The sequence below is a fragment of the Mauremys mutica genome, chromosome 8, assembly GCF_020497125.1.
Source record: "Mauremys mutica isolate MM-2020 ecotype Southern chromosome 8, ASM2049712v1, whole genome shotgun sequence".
Taxonomy (NCBI): domain Eukaryota; kingdom Metazoa; phylum Chordata; order Testudines; family Geoemydidae; genus Mauremys; species Mauremys mutica.
Window position 1 is genome coordinate 98516481 of NC_059079.1, and position 26801 is coordinate 98543281.

The window sequence follows — 26801 nt, forward strand, 5'->3', positions numbered from 1 at the left end:
TTAAACAGCAGCAGACATTGATAAGGCACTGCAGGGGAAAGGACAAGACAAATGTTTTCATCTGAGATCTAAAACCATGCTACATTTGCAGAATCTGAAACCTTTTTCTTGCTGAGGCCCCCCTCAATATGTTATAAAAACTCCATGGCCCAGGGGTAGGGGACTCTTGGGCATAGGCATAGTTTTACTTCTATTTTGGGGGCTGGTGGGGCTTGAGCTTGCACCATGCATCAGGGTCCAGAGAGGAAGCACCACCTCCACCCCCTGACTCACTCAGGGGGCCACCTAGCCTGTCTGGGCTGTGGGGGGAACACAACCAAAAAAATATAACTCAAAAGGGGGAACTCAGTTCAAAAAGTTTGAAAACCACTCAAGGTGCAGGGAGGACATAGCTAGGTGCTGTGTGCAAGCAGAGGATAGCTAGGAGCTGTGTACAGGCAGGGGAGCTCCCAGTGCAGCTCCCAGCTTCAGCCCCCATCCTGGTCCTGGCTTGGGGGGGGGAGGGAGGGGGAGGTTTGCCAGCTTCAGCCTCGCGACGCTCCTGGCTTCGGGGGGTGGGAGAGGTGCCAGTGTAGTGGCACAAACTACTGTGCTACACCAGCTTCAGCCCTGCACCACTCCCAGCTTGTAAATGGAGAACCAAAAGAAATGTACTAAATTCTTAAATATTTGCTGTCTTATGGAAAAGATTGAATTACAATTATCTTTTCTGAATGAGTTATTCTAAAATTTTAAGTCTCCCAAATAATTTATTCATCATGTACAAGGATACAAGTTAGAAAAAAAATAACAGCAATAAAATAAGATGATGCAGGACCATTTTGTACAAAGCAAGAGAAATGAATATCAAGTGATTTCCAGAATTAATATAAAGACAAAGTAAAAGGTGAAGTTTCAATATTTTATTCAAGTTGGGTTTTTTGTCTATTTCATTTTAAGTAGTGTCAAGTACAGCATTTTGGGGTCTAGTTCCACACAAAATGGAAGACTAAAAATGTTATTAAATTTCTAAAAAAAGTGGTAATAAAACAAAAGTCCATTTTAAATTCAGAGTGATGCCACTATGTGATGACAGTTACAAAGACTCTTCCCTGCTTATGGCTCTGTCTTACAAGCTTTTCCATATTTAGTGCAAGGGAAAGGAACACCACCACAAAACAAGTATTATTGACTGAGTCACATCAAACCTTCTCCATACCAAAATTATACAAGGTGAACAATCCAAAGCACTCTGAAGACAGCTGTAGGTATCAGATAACTAAATAAGACAAACAGTTAATGGAATATCTCTCTAAAAATATCCTTTTTTTCTGATAGTTTTGCACACTCCATCCTGGACTGAAACTCTAATAAGTTAATATCCAAAAACTATGCTTCATAAATTAAGAGTTCACTATGGTGGATTGCAATTCTCAGTCTCAGTTTCTATATCACACTTTTCTGTCCTTATATAGCCATTACTCTGGAACAGGTAATCACTACCTTCACTATATCCCTTGTGAAGTTGTAATTAGCAGCTGTGATGGGCAACAAGCCTGGAATTAGGCTTTTTTTTTTTAAATGTTTTCTTCTCAAAGAACAAACACTTTAAAGCTTAGCTGTCTTTAACCAGGTTTAACATGACTGATACGTAACAATACTTGCATCCCAGACATAAAACATTGAAAGGTTCACTAAATTCTGAAGGTAGCTATGCTGTAAAGTATTTTCAAATTAGTGTTGGATGATCCCTTTTTATGCCTCAAATTCCAATCCTAGACCAAGTTTGTGTCCACCTGCATTGACATTCTTGCCATCCAACAAAGCCGACAATGTCAGTTTGATACCTGCATAAAAGAACAAAGAGGGAGATGGTAAAACCTGGAAAAGAGGTACCACAAAATATGGTGGGTGTATATTTTGCTTCTTTGAATTATTGGCCTGTTATGGTAATTTAATCTGGTTGTATGGGGTTGACTATTCGTGTAAAGATTGTCCTTTTAAAATAACTTGTAGAATGCCTAAAGCAGTAGATGCATTTCTATCAAAAGAAATAATAATGAACAACAACATAGGGCTAAATTCTGCTATGTTTACTCATCTGGGTGGTACATTACTCTGAGGGCTTGTCTACACTACGCAGCTTTTAGCAACAAGGCTGTGTTGCTAAAAGTCAACATGTGTGAACACTCTCTGTCGGTATTTTGTCAGCACTTTTGCCAACAAAATACTTCCAGCCCTGCGAACGGCATAAGCTTTGGCAGTAGGAGAGTGCTCCTGCCGACAAAGCTGCAGTCACACTGCCGCTTATGTTGGCAAAACTGTTGTCTTTCGCGGAGAGGCTTTAAGTACCCATGAAAGACAAAAGTTTTGGCGACATCATCGCAGTGTAGACAAGCCCTGAGTCATTCTATTGATTTCAGTGGGATTAATGGCAGAGTAAGGTATTACTTAATGTGAGTGTGAATGACAGAATCAAGACTATTATGTCTACCCAACTTCCTAAAGCACATTTAGATCTATGGATGAATAATGCAAAATGCAAAAGTTATAAAAATTTGTATCAGTCAATCTGGTATTCTGACAGCATCATTGTGATCAGCAGCACTGAAGTTCTCCTCTCTGGGCCAGTGGAACTCAAGCGTGTCATGCTTTGAATCAGGAGAGGCTTACAATAGGAGAGCTTCCAGTGACTATGAATGCACTTGCTAAATCAGGTTTTTACATGTACAAAAGGCCTGTTTGTGTGTCTAACAGGTCATTTGAGATATTGCATGCTTCTGGCAAATCTACTCATTGAATGTCAAAAACTTTTGAAAAAAATCCAGCCCTAAAAGAGTCATTTCTTGAGTCAGCAAGTAGGACAACAATGTTATAAAACCGAATCACTTTTCTACACAAAAATCTCTTTGCTGCTTAAAGACTAAAATGTATCTTTCTCAAATTCTGAATTCCTTCTGTCTACACTTACCTGGCTTCAAAGTCTGAGTGTATCCTAAACCAATCAGACTGGAGTTGTTCACTTTAGCCTGAAAAAACAAAACAAAACAAAAATCACTTTTTTTAAAATTTTAATTTTAATCATTTTAATAATCTGGTACATTTCTTCAAAGTCTTTGCTGTTTAAAAGGTAAGTGGCCTTTTTTTAAAGCTTAAACTCTTTCAGATTCCAAATCATGAACATAATATGAACCAAATTTTGCCACTACTTACATCTATGCAACTCCACTAAATACTTCCAATATACAAAGATATTTTTGTTAACCAACTTAATAACTATTGTAATGAGTCATGAATACCAGAGAATACTTTTCCACTTCACCTATGTCAATTCTTATCTGCCAGTCTACTGGTAAGACAGCACTCTGTGCTACTTTTCAGAAAGTACAGGTAATAGTGATCTCAGACTATCTGACTGATGGACAGCAGGCAAAATACAGAGAATGGGTCAAATTCATCCCATGGAATTACATCAAGGATGTATTTGACCCACTAACTCCAAAACAAATATTACGAACTTTGGAGCTTCCTATTATTACAGGCAGTGCGGGTAGCAACACTTATAGTTGAGGTTACTCATTTCCATTATAAAAACCTGTTTTCCATTGCTTATAACGGCACCTGTACAGTACTCACAGAGAAAGATGCATCAGGGTCGATCTGATATTTGGCTGCTATTCCAAAGCGAGTGTTGCTATTTCCAGCTGTCCAAGCGAGATTGACAGCAGTTTCCAATTTATCATTCACCTTCTGATAAATGGAGCCTCCAAATTCTGTGCCATCATTTCTGTAATGAGCAGATTAATTTTAAATTGCACAGGAAACTTTAGGTTCTTCATCAGGATCCATGTAAGTAAAAGCTTCATTAATAACTCATTTAATAACTCTGTAGCAACTATATAGAATGGAAACAATGGGCCAGACTGATTTTGAGAAATCATGCATTACTGTTTTGTATTTTAACCACTGAATTTCATGAATTGCTTATCATATTTCAATAAACCCATCCATGACCAAAAGAGAAGCCAGGAGAAAAACAGAAATGGTCTCATAACTGATGGTTTCCAATTTCCTCTCCTCAGTGGTTGAAATCTTTTCAGCAAACTGGGTCCATCAGGCTTGTTCTTATCTATACATCTAAGAACCCTATTTCCCTAACACACCTTTTTTTAGTGCTCATGGAAGTGGCTACAATGACAGTCTTGCTGACTGAACCTCCTGTTTAGGCTATATGAAGTTTGATTAAACTCCCTTGCTCTTGTGTTTCATTTCCTTCTGTTCTTGTACATTGTTTTCTCTCTCTTGGGCCAAACCATTAGTCTCTATTCCAATTTACCTTGCATAAATGGAGTACTAGCTTTTATTTTCTCCTGCATGAAGAAAGTGTGTGTAATTGAATACGTTTGCTTCTTTTATTTTTCCAATAAAAATGTGTTACAAAGTTGTACAGTTGAATGCCAAGCCCATCAATCGCCCACAATCTGTTCTTATTCCCTTCAAAACTGAATGAGTGCTAAAGGTTCCCTTGGTCTCCCATGCCCTCAACCACATACATCAAACAAAGGGCCAGTACAAAACAGCATCTGAAGTCTTTAAGCAGATCTCTCTCCAATTTCTGGAGGTTCCTACTGAGCCTTCTCAGTAAGTGAAGAGTCCATGCCAACTCCATCATTCTCCCTCTTATTAGTTTTGACAACTTCTCCCCTTCATTACCAAACCAGGGAGCAATATATATTAATGCTTATTTGCTGGTACTTACACATTAGTGTGAAGCTGGAATTCATCAGTCTTATAACCAACAGCAAAGTTGCTCTGGGTTACTCTGGATTTAGTCGTCTCAAAAGTCATTTGGTAACCTGCCAACCAACCCTCATAGCCGAACACAAAGGCTCCACGTATTGAAGGTCCAGCAATATCAAAATCCATGTCACAGCCAAGGTTGATGTGTTCCCGTTTATATCCTGTCTTAATTTTAGCATTTTTTTTCCTGAAAGAAGTGGGGGAGGGGGAGAAAAGGGTAGTGAAGTGGTGGCAACAATGTTTTATGACAAAATCATTCACAGTTAGTGATTTTATCAATCCATTGTTACTTTTAACAAAACAGAATGATGCCAGAAGATAAAGTACACAAACCCAGAGATCCATCCTTTAAATTTGTTTCACGTTGTATACATAACTGCAAATAAATTATGTGCACGTGAAGCAATAAAATTTAAAAAAAAAGTTTGGAATACTGAGCCTCACATGCAGACCTTGAAACTAAATTACAATATATGAAAGTTGCAATACAAAAAGCATGAAACAAACCTAGTATGTACTGAATTTTTTTTGCAATTAAAGACTGCATTCAGGGCTGGTACAACCTATTAGGCGACCTAGGCAACCTATTAGGCGACCTAGGGCGCTAGCATTTGGGGGATGGCATTTTCTTCGGCCGCCCCGGTCGTCGTCGTCAGCATTTAGGTGGAGGGAGCTGGGGCGGGGGGGGGCACGCGGAGGGCTGCCTGCAGCAAGTAAGGAGGGGTGGCACACAGTGGAACTCCCCGCCCCAGCTCACCTCTGCTCCACCTCCTCCCCTGAGCATGCTGCCCCACTCTGCTTCTCTCCCTCCCAGGCTTGCAGCGCCAAACAGCTGATTGGCGCCGCAAGCCTGGGAGGCAGGAGAAGCAGAGCAGCATCGGCATGCTCGGGGAAGAGGCAGCGCAGAGATGAGATGGGGTGGGGAGCTGCCGCACGGCTCCCCAGACGGGGAGAGGGAGCTGCCATGGGGGGGGAGGTGCCTCATGGCAGAGGGGAGATGGGGAGCTGCCGCAGGGCTCGGGGAGGGGGCGGAGCAAAGGTGAGCTGGGGTGGGGAGCTGCCACATGGCTCCCCGGGCGGGGGGGAGAGCTGAGCTGCCACGGGGGAGGTACCTCAGGGCAAAGGGGGGCGTGGAGCTGCCGCAGGGCTCAGGGAGGGCACAAGGTGGAAGTTTCACCTAGGGCACGAAACATCCTTGCACCGGCCCTGACTGCGTTATCTAGGATCCTACCTAATTGCTTTGTAAACTGGTGTAGGTGAGAGAAGATGACTTTGCAGTTTTTATTTGAATATAATTTTAAAAGCTTGTTCCACTGATAGCTCCTAAATGCCTAAAACTGGAAACTTCTGGGAAACCATGAAGCAGAAAGGTTGCTTAGTCAAGTTTCATATGCAGACTGCTGTAAATCAACTCAAGTCCTGTTCTGGGCTCTAAATAGGTGGGAACTGTGTCAAGAAAAATCCATTGTTAACCACACAACAACAGCCAGCTCCACCATATCTTACTAACTACAGCCCCAATTCAGCAAAATACTGAATCTTGTCCCTAAACTTTCAGTAGCCTTTAACTGGACTACTCGTGCTCAATGGTACACACGTGATTCAGTACCTTCCTGAATCAGGTCCTAAGGCAGAACGTGTTACCCTTTCCCTGCCTTTCTCTTCCCAGAAATATTCAACTCTATGGCATTAACAGCAGTTATAATCCCATTTGACAGTGTGTTCACTTTCCGAGTCAATTTCTACAAGATTACAGCTTGACTAAATTGTACATTTGGTGGTTTCCTTACAATCATATTATGGTTTGATTATTAAATATCAAAAGGTTTTCATCCCATGTTAATTCTTTGCAATTAAAGACTGATTTATACATGATCCTACCTAATTGCTTTGTAACTTGGTATAGATGAGGAAGAAGATTCCTTTGCATTAGACAATTTTTATTTGAATATAATGTTAAAAGACTGTTTCATTGATATCGCCTGACTACCCAAGACTGAAAAATTTCTGAGAAAAACAGTAAGTAAAAAGTTTGTTAATCAGGTGACATATACAGACTGCTGGTTGCTTAACAAATTCATACAAACACTTCCATTCAGTATAATGGGTTTCCTTTCATGCAACCCAAGGAGGAAGGGCTTTTCCTGTCACACACATATTAATTTAGGGCATTCATTCTCTTGAAATACTCTGTACCTACTTAATTAAGCTATCACCCATTAAAAATAACCAATACCCTACTTGCCATCCTGTTCAATTTCTATTAGCAACAATGCATTATCCACAATCCACATAACAGTAAGAGAAGGACACTTCTAATGACTAATGATCACCTGTGGCTAATGGCCTTGGGAGCTGCCACGTATCCTTCTGCCTTGCTTATCAGATATGTACATCAATAGCATTTTGGTCTCCAAAAATACTATAGAGAATCACAAATGTTCAGAAGTTCAAGTAATCAAACTCCCTGTCTCCTCTCACCTCATAGCTATTCTCATTATTGTACAGCCACGCTGAGCTATTCCAAACATTTTTAATTTGAACATTTCCATTAAACATGAAGATTGGAGGGAGGGAGGAACTGTAGCTGTTCCATTAGTAATCTCTCAGGAGAGGTCAGCAGCGCATTGCAATAAGGAGCTGCTGGCAACTGAAAGAGTATTTTCCAGTCTTTCCAACATTACTCACAGAAAGATCTGCTTTTCCATAAACTAGGAGTAACAGAAATTTTTGAGCCAGTCTTTGGAAACAAATGCTCTATCACCCTTCTGCTGCTATGGGGAGCCTTCACACCACAGAGGTCTTCACCCCATAGAGCCATCTATGTAGCAAGTAAGCCATCTGTGTAGCAAGTTTTTCAATGGGTTAAGTAAAACTGAGGAAGTTGGAGGAATTTGTGTCTTCTGGCAGCTATGCATCAATCTATGCATTTCTAGTGCACACATCATGTGCTAAATGCATTAAGCACCAAACGCAAACTGAAGCATGCATAATCTTAGTCCACAAAGCACCTCTTCTCCATCACTCCTTGATTTAGGCACCGTTACTTAGCTTTTCTTTCTTTACATTTAAAAGAAATGCTGTGTCATTCTTCCACACCCATTACTGAGAGAGGCTTGCACAAACAGGGTGGCTCTTGCATCACGATCTGAAAATAGGCTCAAGCTCATTAGATCTTCTGTGGCAAGTAGTTCTTTAGTGGGTTCTCTTCCAAGACCAACACTGCCCCTGGAAAGTTTCATCTTGTGCTCTCTTAACTCAGTCACAGAGGGAGAGGCATTCTCTCAGCTAGGCCCTAATCAGTTAAGGGTTTTAAAGACTAGTACCAGGACCTAGCACATTAGAATAGAGAGCCAGAAAGTGTGCTGAGCCCCCTTATACTGTCCTTGTATCTTTCAATATGGAATTACGCTTATAGACAGACCTGCTGCCTGGAATCACTTGCTCCTTGCTAGTCTTGTCCAGTGCATAATATTTCTCTTACACTTCCTTAGGTTTGTTTACATTAAGGGAGCAGATTCTCGTTACCTGATGGACTCCCACTCCAGAATTTTTGACTGTCATTTTTAAGATCTTTTCTTTCCTTTGAACTTACAGGTTCATTCCATCAACAACATTAAGTTTTGGGAAAACTGTATCAAAAAGTTTCCTCTGCCACTTTACTTGGTCACTTCCCAGAGTCATTCCAAACATATGGCTCAATCTAATTGAAATTTCAAAGTAATGCTCTATTTCAGCTGGGGAAAAAAAGTCTTTCACTTTAATGGCTTCAAACTTGCCTGTATTACACTTTTATAGTGATTGCACCCTTCCTTTTACTCTCAGGAGCTTCTAAACTTTGCATTGCCCAGCTGATGTTCTCTCCTGATGTCATCTCTTCTGCAGCAGCGTAGGAGGTGGAAGTCAAAGACTGTCAGCAGCACTCAGCATTGGCTTACCTCTGCTTCCACTGAAGTCAGAGTAAAACTCACAATGACTGCAATGGGAACAAAGACAGGCCAACACTGAGCACGTCTGAAATTCCCATTCGTGGTTAAAGGTTCATCCAGGAAGGAAAAGTAAAAGATGTGTCAAACTCATGTCTGGTGTAATTCTACTGAATTCAATGGAGTCACACCTGATTCTGGCCCAGTTTATTCGGATAATTTTTAATGGCCCTCTACAGAGGAATCCCCATTTCAGTTATAAGGCAGGTGGTATAATATCTGGGGAGCTGTTGTGAGATAACGGCTGAGCTATAATTTCCCATTCATATGTGATTATTTTTTAAATCCAATGATGTAATAATTCATTTTCAACAAAACTTCAGATTATTATTAGGGCTGTCAAGCGATTAAAAAAATTAGTCACAATTAATCATACTATTAAAGAATAGAATACCATTTATTTAAATGTTTTTAGATGTTTTCTACATTTTCAAATATATGGATTTCAATTACCATACAGAATACAAAGTGTACAGTGCTCTCTTTATATTATTTTTATTACAAATATTTGCACAGTAAAAAACAAATCATTTTTCAATTCACCTAATACAAATAATATAGTGCAATCTCTTTAACATGAAAGTTGAGCTTACAAATGTAGAATTATGTACAAAAATATAACTTTAGAACCTACAAGTCCACTCAGTCCTACATCTTGTTCCCCGCTTCTTGTATATGTCACCTGAAAGTGACAACAGGTGTTTGCATGGCACTGTTGTATTTACATGCCAGATGCGCTAAAGATTCATATATCCCTTCATGCTTCAACCACCCTCCCAGAGGACATGCATCCATGCATATGATGGCTTCTACTCAACAGCGATCCAAAGCAGTGCAGACCAATAGATACTCATTTTTATCATCTGAATCAGATGACACCAGGAGAAGGTTGATTTTCTTTTTTGGTGGTTCAGTTCTGTAGTTTCCGCATTGCAGTGTTGCTCTTTTAAGACTTCTGAAAACATGCTCTACACCTCATCCCTCTCAAATTTTGGAAGGCACTTCAAATTCTTAAACCTTGGGTCAAGTGCTGTAGCTATCTTTAGAAATCTCACATTGAGATTTCTTTGAGTTTTGTCAAATCTGCAGTGCAAGTGTTCTTAAAACAAACAACATATGCTGCGTCATCATCTGAAATTGCTATATCATGAAATATATGGCAGAATGTGGGGTAAAACAGAGCAGGGGACATACAATTCTCCCCCCAAGGAGTTCAGTCACAAATTTAATTAACACATTTTTTTAACAAGCGTCAGCAGCATAGAAGCACATCCTTTGGAATGGTGGCCGAAGCATGAAAGGGTATACGAATGTTTAGCATATCTGGTACTAAAATGCCTTACAATGATGACTACAGAAGTGCCATGCGAATGGCTGTTCTCACTTTCAGGTGACATTGTAAATAAGAAGCGAGCAGCATTATGGCCTGTAAATGTAAACAAACTTATTTGTCTTAGTGATTGGCTAAACAAGAAGTAGGACTGAGTGGACTTGTAGGCTCTGAAGTTTTACATTGCACTCAAAAAACAAAAAAAACACACAGTTATGGAAAAAAAAAATCTATAACTGTACGTTGTACTTTCATGATAAAGAGATTGTGCTACAGTACCTATATGAAGTGAACTGAAAAATACTATTTCTTTATCATTTTTACAGTGCAAATATTTGTAATAAAAATAATAATGTAAAGTGAGCACTATACACTTTGTATTCTGTGTTGTAATTTAAATCAACATATTTGAAAATGTAGAAAAACATCCAAAAATATAATAAATTTCAATTGGTATTCTATTGTTTAACAGTGCGATTAATCGCAATTCATTTTTTAACCACAATTAGTTTTTTTTAGTTAATCGCGTGAGTTAACTGCAATTAATCGACAGCCCTACTTTATATGCTATAAAACTAACAACGAATATACTATCTGCACACGAGATAGCAAGCAATTTGAAATTAGAATATGAGGTCTGCAACCTGGGGTGAAATGGTCACTGTGATTACTGCCTGGTCACTTGCAGTGCCATGTGCTACTTTCAGACGCGAATCTGCATGATATTCTCAATCATCACAACATTTATTTGTGTGGGGGAAATCATGGGGAGAAGGGGGTGGGCGAATCAACCAACATCTAGTCTTACAGCTGCCTAATCCTCCTGGCCCATATAATATGTCACTGTCCAATCACACCAACCGAAATCCCAAACATGGTTACAGCCTGCAAGAATTTAGGCTTTACATCCAGCTTGAAAGAAGAACCCAATTACTGAACTGAGTTATTGGAGCAGTCACCCAAATGGCATGCAGTGCTCATTAATCTCCGCACTTCAGCTGATTTGTTTCGGGTGTGGTAGCCAAGTGTACATTTTATGATATGAACTGCATTGAGTCACAATGACCAAAACAAAAAAATGTTTCACCAGTCACCAGTTTTGACTATAATTTTCAAATTGTACTTAATCATTTGCTACTTAGAAATTATGTCAAAAAAGGAATTTTCAATTCCAAGGTTTAGTAAGATGTGACATGATTTGATTGTTCAGGGCATACCTGCTATCTGTTCTTATTCTTCAGTTTACAGAGACTAAAAGAATAAGCCAGTGTTCAGGAAATAAAAACAAGAAAAATATCCCTTTTTGTTGTCACTTCTTACCCAGTGTTAGGAGAGAACGAAGAGTCAAAGGTCAGCTTCAGTCCATGTGCAAGCTGAACAGAAAAGAAATTCATCAGTTGCATTTAGAATTAAAAAGGAGACTGAGATAAGTGAATTGGTAAACTGTGACTTGTGAGCTAAGAGTTACCTGATCTTCAAGGGTAATCTCTGTGCCTAGTGTGTTGTCGGTGTTCCACTTCTCCGTAAACGTCAAGCCATATTCCCCCCATTTGTATTTTGTTTCCAAACTGCCAGTAACTTTGCTTGTCTCTGAGTTTGCTGAACCTGAACTTGTAAATTCCTAAAGTAAAGCAAAATAAATCAATAAAAATGCAGAATGTACCAATTACAGTAATTTGGGGGAGTATTCAGCATGACAATGCTTTCCCAAATGCTTTTTCTATATTTGTTTCCTTGTCATTAATATAAGCACACACTTGCCTGACAAAACTGCAAAATAAGTATGCTTCACATTTAAGGAATGCACTGGTGATGCGTGTGAACAATTTTCTCTGCTGACATAACACAAAATAAGACACTATTTCAAGTGTTACTATGCAAGATAAAGCCTGTGAAATAAAATAATTACTCTCTCAAGTCTTCAACTACATCTTTCATCAGATATTTCAATCAGCTCAATTAAGCAATCAAACAACAATTAATGCTTATTTTGTAGCATAAACCAAATGAGAAAAATGCATCAATTCTTCAGACATTTTTGGGGGGGGAAAAAAATCACATTTCAAAAGTTCTGACAGTGAGGAAGAGATGTTGCAAATCACAGCAGCAGCAGCCAACTGTGTGTATACTTTATTTTAAAACAAGTGACTGACAACGCTGCCAAACGGCATTCAGACATAGATCCCCAGAAAGCAGTGGCTCAATCCTGAACCCTTTATTTACTAAGAGCCAACTCAAAGTCTGCAGGGGAAAAAAAACCAGTCGAACCAGCAGCCTTTGCAAGCAGAAGTTCATGCAGTTTTCCCCTCATCATCAAGTGGGCAGGGGGTCTGGCTTAAAAAAAGCACAGAGTAGGAACACAGAGCACTTCCAGGGACCCTTAAGTGATAGGGAAAACTTCATTTTTTTAAGGAGGGACTGGGAAAAGGGGTACTCCCTGGGACATCCCTTAACGGGGGTACTAGGAGGGAGGGAGTGTGAAATAAAGCTGGAGGGGTGTGAACAGAGCTAGTCTAATCTTAGGGGAAAAAATTCATGAACATTTTCACAAAATGTTATTCTTTTTTGGTGGTCGTGTGGGGGTGGGGGGAGACAAAATGGCAAATCATCAGATCAATCAAAAAAAGTCATGGAAATTTCAACTAGTGCTGGGGGCATGTATGCGATCCTGGGGCGTGTGAGAAAAAAAGGTGAATAAAGTTCCAGAGGGGTTTAGGAAGCACTATTACTCTGTCGTCTGGCTCCCGTTTTTATTGAAGCCCATTGCACACACTCATACGCTCTATAGATTACACATCACGATGCAGTTTACGTAAGAACAGAAGAGCTGCCATGGGGTCAGACCACTGTCCAATCTTGCCCAGTATCCTGTCTGCAACAGTGGCCCATACCAGAACTTCAGGGGGAACACACAGAGCAGGGCAATTATAGAGTGGTCCATCAGTCTTCCAGACCTAACTTTTGGGTTTGGAGTCACCCTGAGTATGGGGTTGCATCCCTGGCCATCTTGGCTAATAGCAGTTGATGGACTCCATGAACTTACCCAGTTCTTTTATGAACCCAGTTATACTTCTGGACATCACAACATCCCATGGCAATGAGTTCCACAGATTAATTGTGCATTGTCTCTCTCGTTTGTATTAACCCTCTGCTGATTAATTTCATGAGGCAACTCCTGGTTTTTGTATTGTGCAAAAGGGTAAATAACACTTCTCTGTTCACTTTTTCCACACCATTCATGATTTTATAGACCTCTTTCATAACCCCCCCTTAGTTGTCTCTTTTCTAAGCTGAACAGCCCTAATCATTTCCTCACATGGAAGCCATTCTATACCCTCAATCATCTTTGTTGCTTTTTTCTGAACCTCTTACACTATATCCTCTGTAAGATGGGACGACCAGAATTGGATACAGTATTCAAGGAGTGGGCATACAATGGATTTACATAGTGGCATTATGGTATTTTCTGTCTTACTTTCTATCCCTTTCCTAATAGTCCATAACATACTGTTAGCCTTTTTGACCCCTGCTTCAGGGTGTCAGGGAGGCTAGCCCCCGGCTCCGCCCCTTCCTCCTGCTGCTCCTCCCCCCCCCCCCCCAGCTGGAGCCTCGAGACACAAACACCCCACACCTGGAGGAACCCTAAACATCCCACCCCTGGGCTTGATGAGCCCAGGCTGGCCAGAGGCCCAAGTGTCTGTCCCCCCCCCGCCCCACCTCAGCCAGAGCCCCAAGCTCCCCTCTTGGCCGGAGCCTTGAGACCCTCCCACCCAGAGAAGCCCCAGGCCAATCAAAGCCCCGAGCCCCCATCCCTCCTGCCAGGAGGCACCCCCATGCACACACCTGCTCAGAGGAGCACTGGGCCAGCCACAGCTGCACCTCCTCTCCCCAGACCCCAAGCTGCTGTGGGGAAAAGCTCTCACTCCTGCGAAGAAGCTTTTGATATGCCCCATGCAGATTCCAGGGCAGCTGAGGAGGTGGTATTTGCTACTCAGGTTCCTGGTACCTCAGTAATCCCTCTGGAGTCCAGGGACATTACTGATGAACCCAGGAAGCTGAATAGCACATACCACTTCTTCAGCCACCCCAGAACCTGCCTGGGGCATAATAAAGCAGAAACTTCCCCCGCCAAACTCGCAACCGGGGTTCCAGCGGCTGCGGCAGGCCTATTTTACCCGCCACCCATACATGACAGGGCTCTTTCACTGTCTATAACGAACCCCTGGCTATAACGAACAAACGGTGTAGATCCTGACATGTTTGTTATAGCAAGGTTGTACTGTACTTTGCACTTATCAACGCTGAATGGCATCTACCATTTTGTTGCCCAGTCTCACAGTTTTGTGAGAAACCCTATGTAACTCTATGCAGTCTGCTTTGGACTTAACAATCTTGAATAATTTTGTATCATCTGCAAACTTTACAATTCCCACCTACCCCATATGCCTACTTAGTTCCCCTAGGAGCCTTTGGTAAGGGACATTGTCAAAGACTTTCTGAAAATCCAAGACACTATATCCACTGGATCACCCTTGTCCACATGCTTGCTGACTCCCTCAAAGAATTATAATAGATTGGTGAGGCATGATTTCTCTTTACAAAAGCCATGATGATTCTTCCCCACCAAATCATGTTTCTCTGTGTGTCTGACAATTCTGTTCTCTATAATTTCTACCAATTTGCCTGGCATTTGAAACAAGGTTCACCAGCTTGTAATTGCCAGGCTCTCTTCTGCAGCCCTTTCTCCAGAATTCTCTTATAGAAAGATGGTGCGTTGTTAGGGTGACCAGATAGCAAGTGTGAAAGATTGGGATGGGGGTGGAGGGGTGGGTAATAGGAGCCCATATTAAAAAAAGCCCCAAATATTGGGATTGTCCCTATAAAATCAGGTTTCAGAATAGTAGCCGTGTTAGTCTGTTGCATCCAAAGAAGTGGGCTGTAGCCCACGAAAGCTTATGCTCAAATAAATTTGTTAGTCTCTAAGGTGCCACAAGTACTCCTGTTCTTTTTGCCTATAAAATCAGGACATCTGGTCACCCTATGCATTGCATAGTACAATGTTCTCTCACAAACATTATGCCATATACAAGTCTATTCAACAGAACTGCACCTGCTAAGAGGGAGGAATTTTTAAAAATGGCAATCAGAGTAGAAATGATAAACTTGAAATTTTACCAAGTAGGAAAAAAATTAAGTGATTTTGTAATTTAACTGCTCTCATAAAATGCAAGGTATAACTAGTATTTTATACAAGTGATGCATAGTTCTGCAAATGAACAAATCTATGTCACACATACCTCATTACAGAAAGATAACCGCAAAACATAGTACAGCCACATTATAATATAATCCAGCGTGTAAAAGGTGTGAAATTCATATTTTCCCACTTTTAGAAATGGGGACATAATAAACATAGTTGATAGATACAAATGTTTTCCTCCTTCCAAACTCACCAGTCCATTTTCAGATTTTGTCTTCAAATCAAGTTTTATTAATCCAAATCCTACAAAATGGCAAAAAAAAAAAACAAGATTGTTACATATTAGTTTGAAACAGCAACAGACAGCAACAGCATTTCTGTTTTATCTCTTACAGCTCCCAGCTACATCTCCTTTGAACAATCTAAGAAAATAGGATTTATACAAGAGTCGATAGCTGCTCCTATTACTTGTTTGCCAGGACAGATTTTGCCATTTATATTCATATTAGGTAGCACCTTCCTACACTTGTCCTAGTGATTTCAGTGGTGCTACTTACACAATGCCAGATTGGAATATCTACTGCTGGTACTACTGAGGAGTACCTTGCTCCACAAGTAACCCTATAGACTTCAGTGATACCATGCTCAGAGAAAGGTAATGTTCGACATGAGTAAGGGGATTGTAATCTGGCCCATAAAAAAGGTACTATACACCAGTTTCCTTCAAAACAGAGAGCGCCCTAAGGGAGACATTGATGATCTTCAACCACAGGAGAACAAGTAACTCCCAACTGGTTTTTACCAGCCGGGACGAACAGCACTCTAAATCTCAGCTTGTGCAATGCAGTTCCTCCAATACCCTGGAATTCAGCCTGAACCCCAATATTATCATCTGCAAAATAACTTGAAATGTCTTCATCACAGAAGGCAGTCAATTTAGCAGTCAAGCTGTCAACAGCTCAAAACAAATCTGATTAAGACTGGGTGGAAATTTCAGCTGAGATTTTTCAATTGGTTCTCACTGGTTTCAGCTAGTTATTAGGTTTTGCAACAGGTCTACTGGTCAACCAGTTCCTGGGACTACTGGTTCTCCATTAATAACCTATAGAGCAGAGTAGCAGAAACCAGGTAATGGGTTCTAATAGAATATACTGAAATTTCTAGTAGGGAAGAGAGTAAAAATCTTAGGAAAACAGCTTCAGGAATTAGTTATTCAGTGAGAAAAACCTATGAAATTCCTCCTGGTATTATTTACCATAGCCCTTGGTGAAAACATCTCTGGCAGATTTTCCTAGATCAGCGTAAGTAGGTGGAACAGCCATTTTCTGCAAAAACAACAACAGAGATTACAATATTTAGATTCTAGCTGATAATTTAAGCAAAACTCCCACAGTACGGCCACTCTCCTTTATCCAACCATCAGCTCTCAATTAGCTATAGAGCTGGATAAAGTATCTGCAGCAATACTGATATTTTCTTTATTGGCCAATATTAGTCACTGAGACATATATGCCATGTTGAATCAGAAACAGTCTGCAAAACAAATACAAAAAGGATAGTAAAAAGTGAAGAAACTTTCTGTGCCTTTGCAGGCAGTTAAATTCTTCTTGTAAAAGCATCAGCACTGCATGATTTACTTCCTGGTTTTTGTTCTCATTAAAGTTTCTCTTTATGTTCGTCACTTCCATTAATCAAGGTGAGAATCACAATCAATCGGGACTGTGAGCAATCCAGGTTTAATTCAGAACATGCCTAACATGGGCTAACCTCTATAGTCAGTTGCACCAAAATCCCTCTAACTCCAAGGATCTGATTCCAAGCACAGAGTAAGGTAAGCTCCTCTGTTACACAGTCCAACAGGATACAATTTATGCCAGCAAAATCTATGAGTGGCTATTCTTCACCCTAAACTTTCTTTTACTTGGGTATCACTGCTACTACTGGATCAGATTTTTAAACCTCCTTAGACACGGATCCCTCCGTTCCCTTCTGTTGCCCATTGGGGAGAAAAACTGAATTCACTGTGCAGAACTGGAATTGAGGGGATTGCATAGAGAGTAGAGTGGCTAGATACAATGCAACCAAACAGGCCGCCATTGGCTACCCCTCCATACTAACTAGACACAAAATCAGAGCACCATGCAAACTCTGAGGCATGGCCTGACCAGATGAGGGAGAATGGAGCCTGGGAGAGGTGACTGTGTGAGATGCTTTGTTTGGCCTGGATAGCCTGAGAACCCCAAGCTCTGGCCCAGATTTTCAAACAGCTCTTCAGTTCTGCTCAGCAGAACTTGCTCCCTGCTGGTTCAATACCTGCCAGCAAGAAGGAAGGATTCATCACATTTCCCCTCACGCCCCACACCCACCGAGGTTTGTAGGATATGCCATGCCAGGGGGAAAGAAAATTGCCCCCCCCCTTTTAAAAAAAAAAAACAAAAAAATACCAAGATATGAAGCTGTGACCCCGATGTGTTTTGTTTCGTTTTTTGAAAGGGACAGTCAAAGTCAAAAGTTTTACAGACCTTCCCTCATACAGAAGTTCACTATTCCTCACACATTACAATTTAAAAACCACAACATTGATGGTTTCTCCCTGCCTATCAATACCAGACGTTGCAGTGGGATTTCATATTCCTAACATCCTTCTTGGTTTTCTGACATTAATGACATAATTCCAGTAAAGAAGAGTGCAAATGGGATAGAGGGAATTTTCTACCAGGAATAACCAATCCTGACTCAACACCACAAGAGCTGTGCAATGCCAGAAAACAATGCCTTAACGTAAGACCTAAAGCCATACCGAAAGAAAAAGTCACCAATCACATGCACACAAGAGGGTGCTGCTTCTACTCTTTTTTTGCTTCAGACTTGGATGTAATTTGTTTCCATATGAACTTCACCACCCCATTAATACCTGGCAGGCACTTTTAAACAGCCACTTAAAGCCTCAAGCATTCACTTCAACAAGTTGTTGCCTGCCAAGATAGGATCTTGCTGTTACATAAGTGAAGAATCCCTATCCTAGAGCGTACAAAACAGACGTGGTAGCTAACTCAAATTTAACTGTCTTCTCAGAATGCACATAAAGTAGTATATAAGGGAGCATATCAGACATATTAAGATCCAGATTCAGTTACCCAGACTACATTGTATCTGAATGTATCAAAAGACCCTTAGAGAGACAAAGTGCATAAGGTAATAGCATTTATTGGACCAACTTCTGTTGGTAAGAGAGACAAGCTTTCAAGCTCTCCCACCAACACAAGTTGGTCTAATCAAAGATATTACCTCATCCACCTTCTCTCTCTAATATCCTGGGACCAACACAGCTACAACAACACACATCAGAAAACCCTTGCAATTTATTAGTCGGGTACATCAACGTATCTGAGGAACAATAGGCTGACATCAAGCAGCTAAATGGTTAATAAAAAGTTCAGGCCATATTCCAAAAGATTTGAAGCTGCATACAACATTAGGGCGGAATTTTGCGCTTTTTTCGTGCCAGCATGAAAGCCGGGATTTAATTACACTCCCTACAGTGGAAACCATTTTTAAAAGTTGATCAGATCTGATTGGGGGAGGGGGAGAAACAGCCTACAAATCTGTTGATGCTTCTACAGTACTTTAAAAAAAAAATTCATCTGCTCCACAGACCATCATCAAATTTAAAAACATAGCACAACTATGGCCCTCTGCACAGATCATTTCACAGAAAATAGAGTCAAGGTAGGCCCAGCAACTCCAGAATCCTGGACATATTGAGATGATTCAGACTCAGGACCACTTACAGTTTAGACAATGCCACTTTCCAGTAATAGCAGCCAAATCTCACTAGAATTAAGCAAGGGGTATTTCCAAAAGACCAAGCAGCACCAAATCACAGTATTAAAAATCCCTACATTTGAAAAGCAGGTAAGTATTTGCTGTGAAGGGCAACTCATCTGCTGTCATTCTATAGAAGCCCTAATTGCTCTCAGTACAAGGAGCATTTTAGAGTTCATATGCATTTCCAATACACACTTCTGATCACATTGATTCAGTTGGTTTTCCTAAAATCAAAATTTTACACTAACTTGTTTTCACCAAGACTGTGTGCTAATATTATTGTCTTATTTATATATTTTTAATAATTCTCCTGTATAAAATTCCACAGTGCCAAACTCTGCTCTCACTTACACTTGTGTAACTCCACTAATGGCAATGCAGTTACTCTTACACAAATGTAACAGAACGGAGGCAGGCCCCAGGATTCAGTGCTAAGATATTACCCCCAGCAAGCTATCAGCAGGGAGAGTCAGTCATGCTTGTCTGATGAATCAGCTGTGACATGCTGTCCAATGCAGCAGTTGTCTGTGGTTCTAGGGCAGTGGCAGATGCTTAGTCTCCTCTTATGCAATCACTATACTTATGAAATAATCTAAAAATGCTAAATCCATGTCCACTGTAAATCTATTTGTAAAGCAAATCATTTAAGTAACATAGAAAGAGGTGTCTAAAATGGGTGAAAAACCGTTCTGTGTATAAGTTGGTAGTTAACCTTACTGTTGTCAGTGACAAAGAAAAAATAATTATTTCTGTTCACATCAGCTTGTCAACAGAGGCCTACTGTATTACAGGAGAAAAACAAATCCATCACATCATACAAGACTACAGCATGCTTAACCGGAATAAAGGGCCAGGGACTAAGGACATACCGAGCGCATGCCCTTGTCTTTCACCTGAGTTCACCTCCTGGAATTCCAGAGACTAGGTCACAAGTGAAACTGAATGTGCTGGTCTTATCTCTGCCCTGATGTGTGTATAGATCATAAAACTACCACATTACTCAATCCCTGCTCATAGGAGGCCAAGACTTAAATAGTAGGAAATACTGGGAGTCATTGAGGCACTGACAGAGCTACATGGGGAAACTCCGAACAGACTGCTTGACTCACAGTAGAGCTACTAACGTAAGCACTAAATTCAGAATTGTAAAGAGAAAAAATGGGAACCTTCCTTTAGAGTGTGCAGCAGCTTCTACTTATTGTAGACAACAGGGGCCAAATTCAGCCCTAGTTAAGAAAATTCTCCTGAAGTCAACAGAGTTCCACCTGGGCTAAATCTAGCTCTAAATATTTCCAAATATTGTGAGGTTGGCAAATTTCCACTGTATAACACAATTTTGGGGTCCTGCATCAGCAGTTACCCAACTACATGCAAACAACCATTTATTTACCTGAGTGTCATACAAAGTGTCTTTTTTTTTTAACCCAGTCATTTTAAATACATCTGTTTGCTAGCAGCCTCCCTTCCCAGAGCGAGGCTGAAACGATATAATTAATAATGAAGATGATGATACTACCTAGCTATTACATTGAGATCTACTGGTGAAGAGAACTAAGTGCTTTACAAAGGAGATCAGTATCATTACCCCCATTTTCACACAGATGGGGAAACTGAGGCACGGAGAGGCAAAGCGATTTACCAAAGAACACTCAGCAGGCCAGTGGCATGTCTGGGAATAGAACCCAGATCTCCTGATCCCAGTCCAGCGCTCTATCCATCAGTCAACAGGCCTCTCCTATGATACTGGAACTTTCCCTGCATAGACTATTGGCTTTTCCTCTAGTTTTAATAATATTTCTATGGTGGAAAATATACCACAAATTTAAAATAAGAAGGATAAAACCCAGGCAGGACCAAAGTTAGTGGGAGTCTATGAGTAAGGACGTCTTGATTTAGACCTCAGTTCAAGCTAATTTTCACTTATAAACTTGAACATATGCAACAATTCTTGAAAATGGTGATCCCTATTGAATGTGAAAGGATTTCAGTTTACCTCTTCCACAGCGGGGTTCCTTTAGAGCATCTTAAAGGCAGACTTTGTGCCATGATATAAGCCAACGATATGTTCCACTGAACTATTTGTGCAAACCACAGTGACATACTATCACAAATTATGAGACAAACGACCATCTCCCTGCGTAAGAGGGAAGGCAAATCAAGGACTCATCCCTTACAGTCCACAAACCTAAGAAATTTGATTCATTTTTAAAATAGTTGCTAGACAGTTACAACTTGAGACAATGCTCTGGATTCTTTGGCCAGGAGATTTAATTTACAAATTAAAAATAATTTTAAAAAACCAGGAGAGATGGTGGATTTGTATTACAGAATTACAAAACCGATGGTCCTAAAAATAACAAAACAAACCAGACTTCAGTGACTCAAAAAACTACTCGCAGTTGAAATAACAACTAAGCCTGCCCAGGCCTTGTTTTAAAAGACGTTTAAGAGCCTCATACAAAGCCCATTCAAGTCATGATTGCAATCAGCTTTAGATCAGGGCAAAGATTTATGCACATGCTTAACTTTAAACACAAGTCATCCTAAAGCACATGTGTTAGTCTTTGCAGGACCTGGGCCTAAGTGCACATATTTATGAATACTCTGAACTATGGATCAATAGGAAACCAAAGTCCAAATTTTGCCCCAATTTGTAAGTTCACTTAAATCAATATACCTTAATGACTCAAATATAAGTCCAAAGCTTGCAAGCTGTTCCACACAGGCAGACCACTCACTAAGCCCTTGCAGAGTCAAACTATCTAAGACACTTACTTATATGGCACCCATTACCATAGTATCTGAGCAATAGCCCCACAACACGCTGGTGAGGTAGGGAGGTACATTTAACAGATAGGGAACAGAGGCACAGAGTTTAGTGACTAGCCGAAGATCACCCAGGAAGTCTGTGGCAGAGCAGGGACTTGAACCTCAGTTCCACATTGAGTTCATGGAACTGTGTGCAGCATAAGGGCCCTATTTTTAGTTTACTGAGCAAATATTATGCATTTTAAACCCTCTCAAACTAGTTACATTATCATCCAAATAAGTAATTGTTTTGTTCTTAAATACTGACGTATTTAACATACTCTAGCAACTCCTTTGATTAATCAAACAATAAGCATTTTTTAAAACCCTTTAGCACGTATTTACAAGAACAGTTCAACAATCTTTATGTTTAGGGAATTAAAGAAAGAGAGGAGAGTCTGATCTGAGTTACATGGGTGTAAATACAATTTTAATTAAGACAATTTTATTATTATTTGCAAAGTTTAAGATACTAATTAAATAAAAAAAACACAGGATACAATTCTTCCCTCCCCACTGTGGCCAATAAAGTTAAAAAGGCTGTGAAAGCCGAACAAGTCCCAAGGATCTAATTCTTTAAAAATAAAATCCCAAACCATACATTAACAACTGTTCATGCAAATACATGTTTAGGAAGCAGTGAGCAATAATGTGATCACTGGCAGCAAGGATGGGAACAGAATTAGGACAGTTAATTAGTTGGCCAGTAAAATCTATGAGTTACCACAATTATATCGCCAATGCAATGCAAGCTAACCAGGTACAGAGGGCACAGTAGGCATGGGCAAAGCACTGAAGAGGGGACAGAGCACTTCCTAAACATTCTGGGCCATATTGTATCCTCTATTACAGGGGTTCCCAAACTTGGTTTGCGGCTTGTTCAGGGTAAGACACTGGTGGGCTGCGAGATGCTTTGTTTACCTGAGCGTCCACAAGTATGGATGCTCGCAGCTCCCAGTGGCCACAGTTTGCCGTTCCTGGCCAATGGGAGCTGTGGGAAGCGGTGGCCCAGCCCGCGCCGCTTCCTGTAGCTCCCATTGGCCAGTGAACAGCCGCCATTGGGAGCTGCGAGCGACGGTACTTGTGGACGCTCAGGTAAACAAAGCGTCTCGCAGCCCACCAGGGGCTTACCCTGAACAAGCTGAGAACCAAGTTTGGGAACCCCCTGCTCTACTACATCAGTGCACCCTCAAATCAATGGGCCTGACCACTTAAAATTGAGGGCAATATTTGGTCCTCCAGGATATTTTTGTTTGCTAGTTCCTTCCACACTAAATATAGCAAATGCTTTTCTACAATCTTAAATCAATTTTCTCCTTCTATGTTTTTCATCTACCATGTTCTCAAAATATGTATGTTTGGGCTTTGCAATCTTGCTGCTTAGATTCTGACGACACCATCCTGCAGGGAAGTCACAATACTGACTTGGGGACATCACTCATGTTGCCATACCCAATTCAGACTCTACTGCTCGATCAGACAAAAGTTGAGGCTGCATGTGGGGGGGAAGAAACAGGAGTACTGATAATGATGGACCAAATAAATCACTTGTTGTGTAAAGTTGGAGCAGGTGTTGTATTTTAAAGAGAGTTTTCACAGTGTGAAAGAGACTCTGACACAATTCATACCAGGGAATGACAGAATTTTCATTTTTGATCCTCAAAAGGCAACCTGGAATGCAACCCAGAATCAGAACGGTTTTCGTTGGTATCAGTATCACTGCTCTTTCAAAACAGCCTGACTAACTCAACAGCATGGACCCATTTTACTCCAATTTTATTTTAATTAATGGCCAAAGACAGAAAGGACATGGAGATAGAGCTACTTTCATACCACCAGATATAGTTCTTCCAGGTCACAGGACAGGGTGGGGAAACTTTTGTGGTTGCTGCACAAGGCTGAGCCTTTTCTGAGGATAAAGGAATTCAGTTCCTAGCATTCTCAAACTGGCCCACTACTCCAGTATTAAAATACAGTTAAAATATAAATAACTTTTTTTTAAATTACAAGTATTTTGGGGGGTTGGAGTTTGTGTGTTTTTTTAAATATCTCATGCTGAATTTTCCTAACTTCTGGAACTCCACTAAGCCTCATAATTTATTCACACTTTCCACAAGAATAAGGAAGATAATGGGCTGATTAAAATAAGGTAAAGTATTGGCGATCAAAGATTCTGTGCTGAGTCATGCTATCATACAAGACAGCCATATTGGTGGAGACATAGCCAGTGACTTTTGCTTTATCTGAAAATGAAAAATTATGAAAAGCAGCACACCCCTCAGGAAGCGAAGCCATTCAGAAACATGAACACACTTCAAGGGTTGAAGGACAATTACCTTCAAGCCAACTCTCAGATTGATTAGCACCTAGTACTACAACTCCATCAAAGTCAATGGGATTGCACAGAGCGTTAATGACAGAATTTTGTCCACTGCATGGAAGTATCCTAGTATAACCAACACTCTGTCACGTGTTATTGCTCACATTTATATGAACCATAGAGCAAGCCATCTGATATCAAAGGTTATAATCTAAACATTGTTTCAGAAAAAAAGTGTATATAGTTGTATATTTAAACTGTCAGAAAAAATATTCTTATTTTGCCTCCACATACATTTTAAAACATGCAAATCTTAGCTGCTATGGAATTTCCTCATATCATTCCTGAGACCAACTGAAGCAGTTCACATTTCAGGATCCTGCAGTTTTAACAGCCTGATGATGGATAAACAGCAAGCATTATTTTTTATTCGTGTCAAGCCTCAAAAAATAGGCATGAAAAAGGCATTAAGGACATTCAGAGTGCAAAGGGGGCGAGGGGGGAGGAAGATACTGGAAGTATTAGAGCCCAAAATCCAATCAAGAACAGTTACAAACGCAGTATAGAGAATGAACACCAGTAAAATCTTGCTAATGCAGAAGTTACAACTTGCAGGCCCTCTATTTATATCCCTATCATGCTAGCTGTGAAAATAATGTATCTATTTCATCTGCTAGCACAGCCCTGCACTGAGATGTAAGCAGCGCAAGTCTAGTTACTCGCCAGGAAGCAGACTTACATTTTCTGGTTGGGCCCCGTGCAAGGATCATGCCTTGAGGTAAATCACAGCGCCTTCCCCAGAGAGGTCACCTGCAGCCTCCCTCTCCTGGGGTTACGGGGTGGAGAAGGAAGCTGCGGCTCCCACCCTGCAAACCCCTCCCGCTCTGACTCTCAGCCGGCTGGCGGCGGGCAGGGTCCCGGCTGGCAAACCGATGGCGCTGCCTAAAACAGATGCCGACTCCCGCTGTTTAGTGCCGCATGAATGCGCCACCCCCGAAGGTGACTAGGGGGACCGGCTCAGCCCTCTGGGATCCGGGCAGCCGGTGCATGGGGCAGGCTCCGCTCCGGGGACCCCCGCCCAGCCCCTTGCCGCGGGGGGAGGCAGCCGCAGGGGCCTGGCTTTCCAACGCCCATTGCGCGACCGAGCGCCAGGCCTTTGCACGGCACCCCCCGGCCCTGCCCCAGCCCCTGCGGGCTGCAAAGGCGGCGGCGGCCGCCTCCCTCTGCAGCCCCGCCGGGGGAGCAGCGGCCCGCCCGGGGCACGGGAGGCGGCTGCGGAGCGGCTCCGGCTGCCGGCCCACGCGCTTACCTCGCTCGCCGGGCTCTGCGGCGGCTGCGGCGGGGCTGAGTGACAGCTGGGGGCGGGAGCCCGGCCTGGGGAGAGACCGCGATAGCAGCTCGGACACGCCCTGCCGGCCGGGAGACGCGACGGCGGGCTGGGTTGGGCTGGGCAGGGCAGGCTCGCCCCGGAGCTGGGGGCGGAGCTTGACATGCAACGGGAGGCTCGCCGGGAGCATCCCCGTGGTTTGAACCGGTGCTGGGTGGCAGAGTCCTGGGGAAGGCGCCGCTGGGCACAGCCCTGCCCTCGCAGCGTGGGGGGAGGATTGTTCCCAGGAGGCTCATCCACCCCCCTGGAGGGCACGCTAGCCCCTCCCCACAGGTTGCTGTAGGGTGACCAGATGTCCCGATTTTATAGGGACAGTCCTGACATTTGGGTCTTTTTTAGGGTACGTCTACACTACAAGACTATTTCGAATCTACTTAATTCAAATTTGTGGAATCGACCTTATGAAGTCGAATTTGTGTATCCACACTAAATACACTAATTCGACTAAGTCCACAGTAACGGGGCCAGCGTCGACTTTGGAAGCGGTGCACTGTGGGAAGCTATCCCACAGTTCCCGCACTCCCCGCTGCCCATTGGAATGCTGGGTAGAGCCCCCAATGCCTGCTGGGGGGAAAAATGTGTCGAGGGTGGTTTTGGGTAACTGTCATCATTGAACCGTCAATCACGCCCTCCCTCCCTCCCTCCCTCCCTGAAAGCGCCTGCGGGCAATCTGTTCGTGCACTTTTCTGCTCAGTGACAGCGCGGGCGCCACAGCACTTTGAGCACGGATCCCGCTGCAGTTATGGCCGTTGTCAACTCCTCGCACCTTATCGTCCACCTCTTCCACAGTCAGCTGCTGAGAAATCGGGCTACTTTTCAATGGTGCTGCGAGCACTGGTGGACCATGGGGGATGTTTTACCAACATCAACGTCGGGTGGCCAGGCAAAGTTCATGACGTGCGTGTTTTCAGGAACTCCGGCTGGTCTGTTTAGATGCTGCAGGAAGGTAGTTTCTTCCCGGACCACAAAAATAAGTCTTTGGGGATGTGCAGATGCCTATAGTGATCGTCGGGGACCCAGCCTACCCGCTAATGCCCTGGCTCGTGAAGCTCTGTGCAGGCGCCTTGCACAGCGACAAGGAACTCTTCAAGTTAACCAGCGAGCAGTGAGCAGCGTGACTGGGACTGTTCAGTTTCTTTACAGAGAAGCTGAACCTGCCCCTG

General features: G+C 42.0%; 1 protein-coding gene across 3 annotated transcripts; it reads right to left on the reverse strand.

Moving 5' to 3' along the window:
• Positions 1-887: 887 nt before the first annotated feature.
• VDAC1 (voltage dependent anion channel 1) lies at positions 888-25648 on the reverse strand. 3 transcript variants are annotated; one of them, XM_045028292.1, is made up of 10 exons: positions 25561-25592; positions 24546-24646; positions 16551-16620; positions 15549-15598; positions 11564-11716; positions 11416-11468; positions 4739-4966; positions 3616-3766; positions 2951-3008; positions 888-1826 (listed from the first exon to the last, which is right to left on the reverse strand). In XM_045028292.1, exons 3-10 carry the CDS (start codon positions 16615-16617, stop codon positions 1735-1737), a joined length of 852 nt encoding a protein of 283 aa, XP_044884227.1. In that variant the 5' UTR covers positions 16618-16620; positions 24546-24646; positions 25561-25592; the 3' UTR covers positions 888-1734. The 3 variants fall into 3 exon arrangements, with proteins under 3 accessions (XP_044884227.1, XP_044884226.1, XP_044884228.1); XM_045028291.1 differs by lacking the exon at positions 24546-24646 and having other exon boundaries at positions 25561-25648; XM_045028293.1 differs by lacking the exons at positions 24546-24646; positions 25561-25592 and adding an exon at positions 24991-25011.
• Between the last annotated feature and the right edge of the window lie 1153 nt (positions 25649-26801).

Excerpts from the sequence above, each read along its gene's own strand:
- VDAC1 (XM_045028291.1), bottom strand. The coding sequence starts at position 16,617 with ATGGCTGTTCCACCTACTTACGCTGATCTAGGAAAATCTGCCAGAGAT. Across the intron at positions 4,967-11,415 it reads TCGTTCTCTCCTAACACTGG|GAAAAAAAATGCTAAAATTA; the intron begins GTAAGAAGTGAC and ends CACTTCTTTCAG. Across the intron at positions 3,009-3,615 it reads ACCCTGATGCATCTTTCTCT|GCTAAAGTGAACAACTCCAG; the intron begins GTGAGTACTGTA and ends TTGTTTTTTCAG.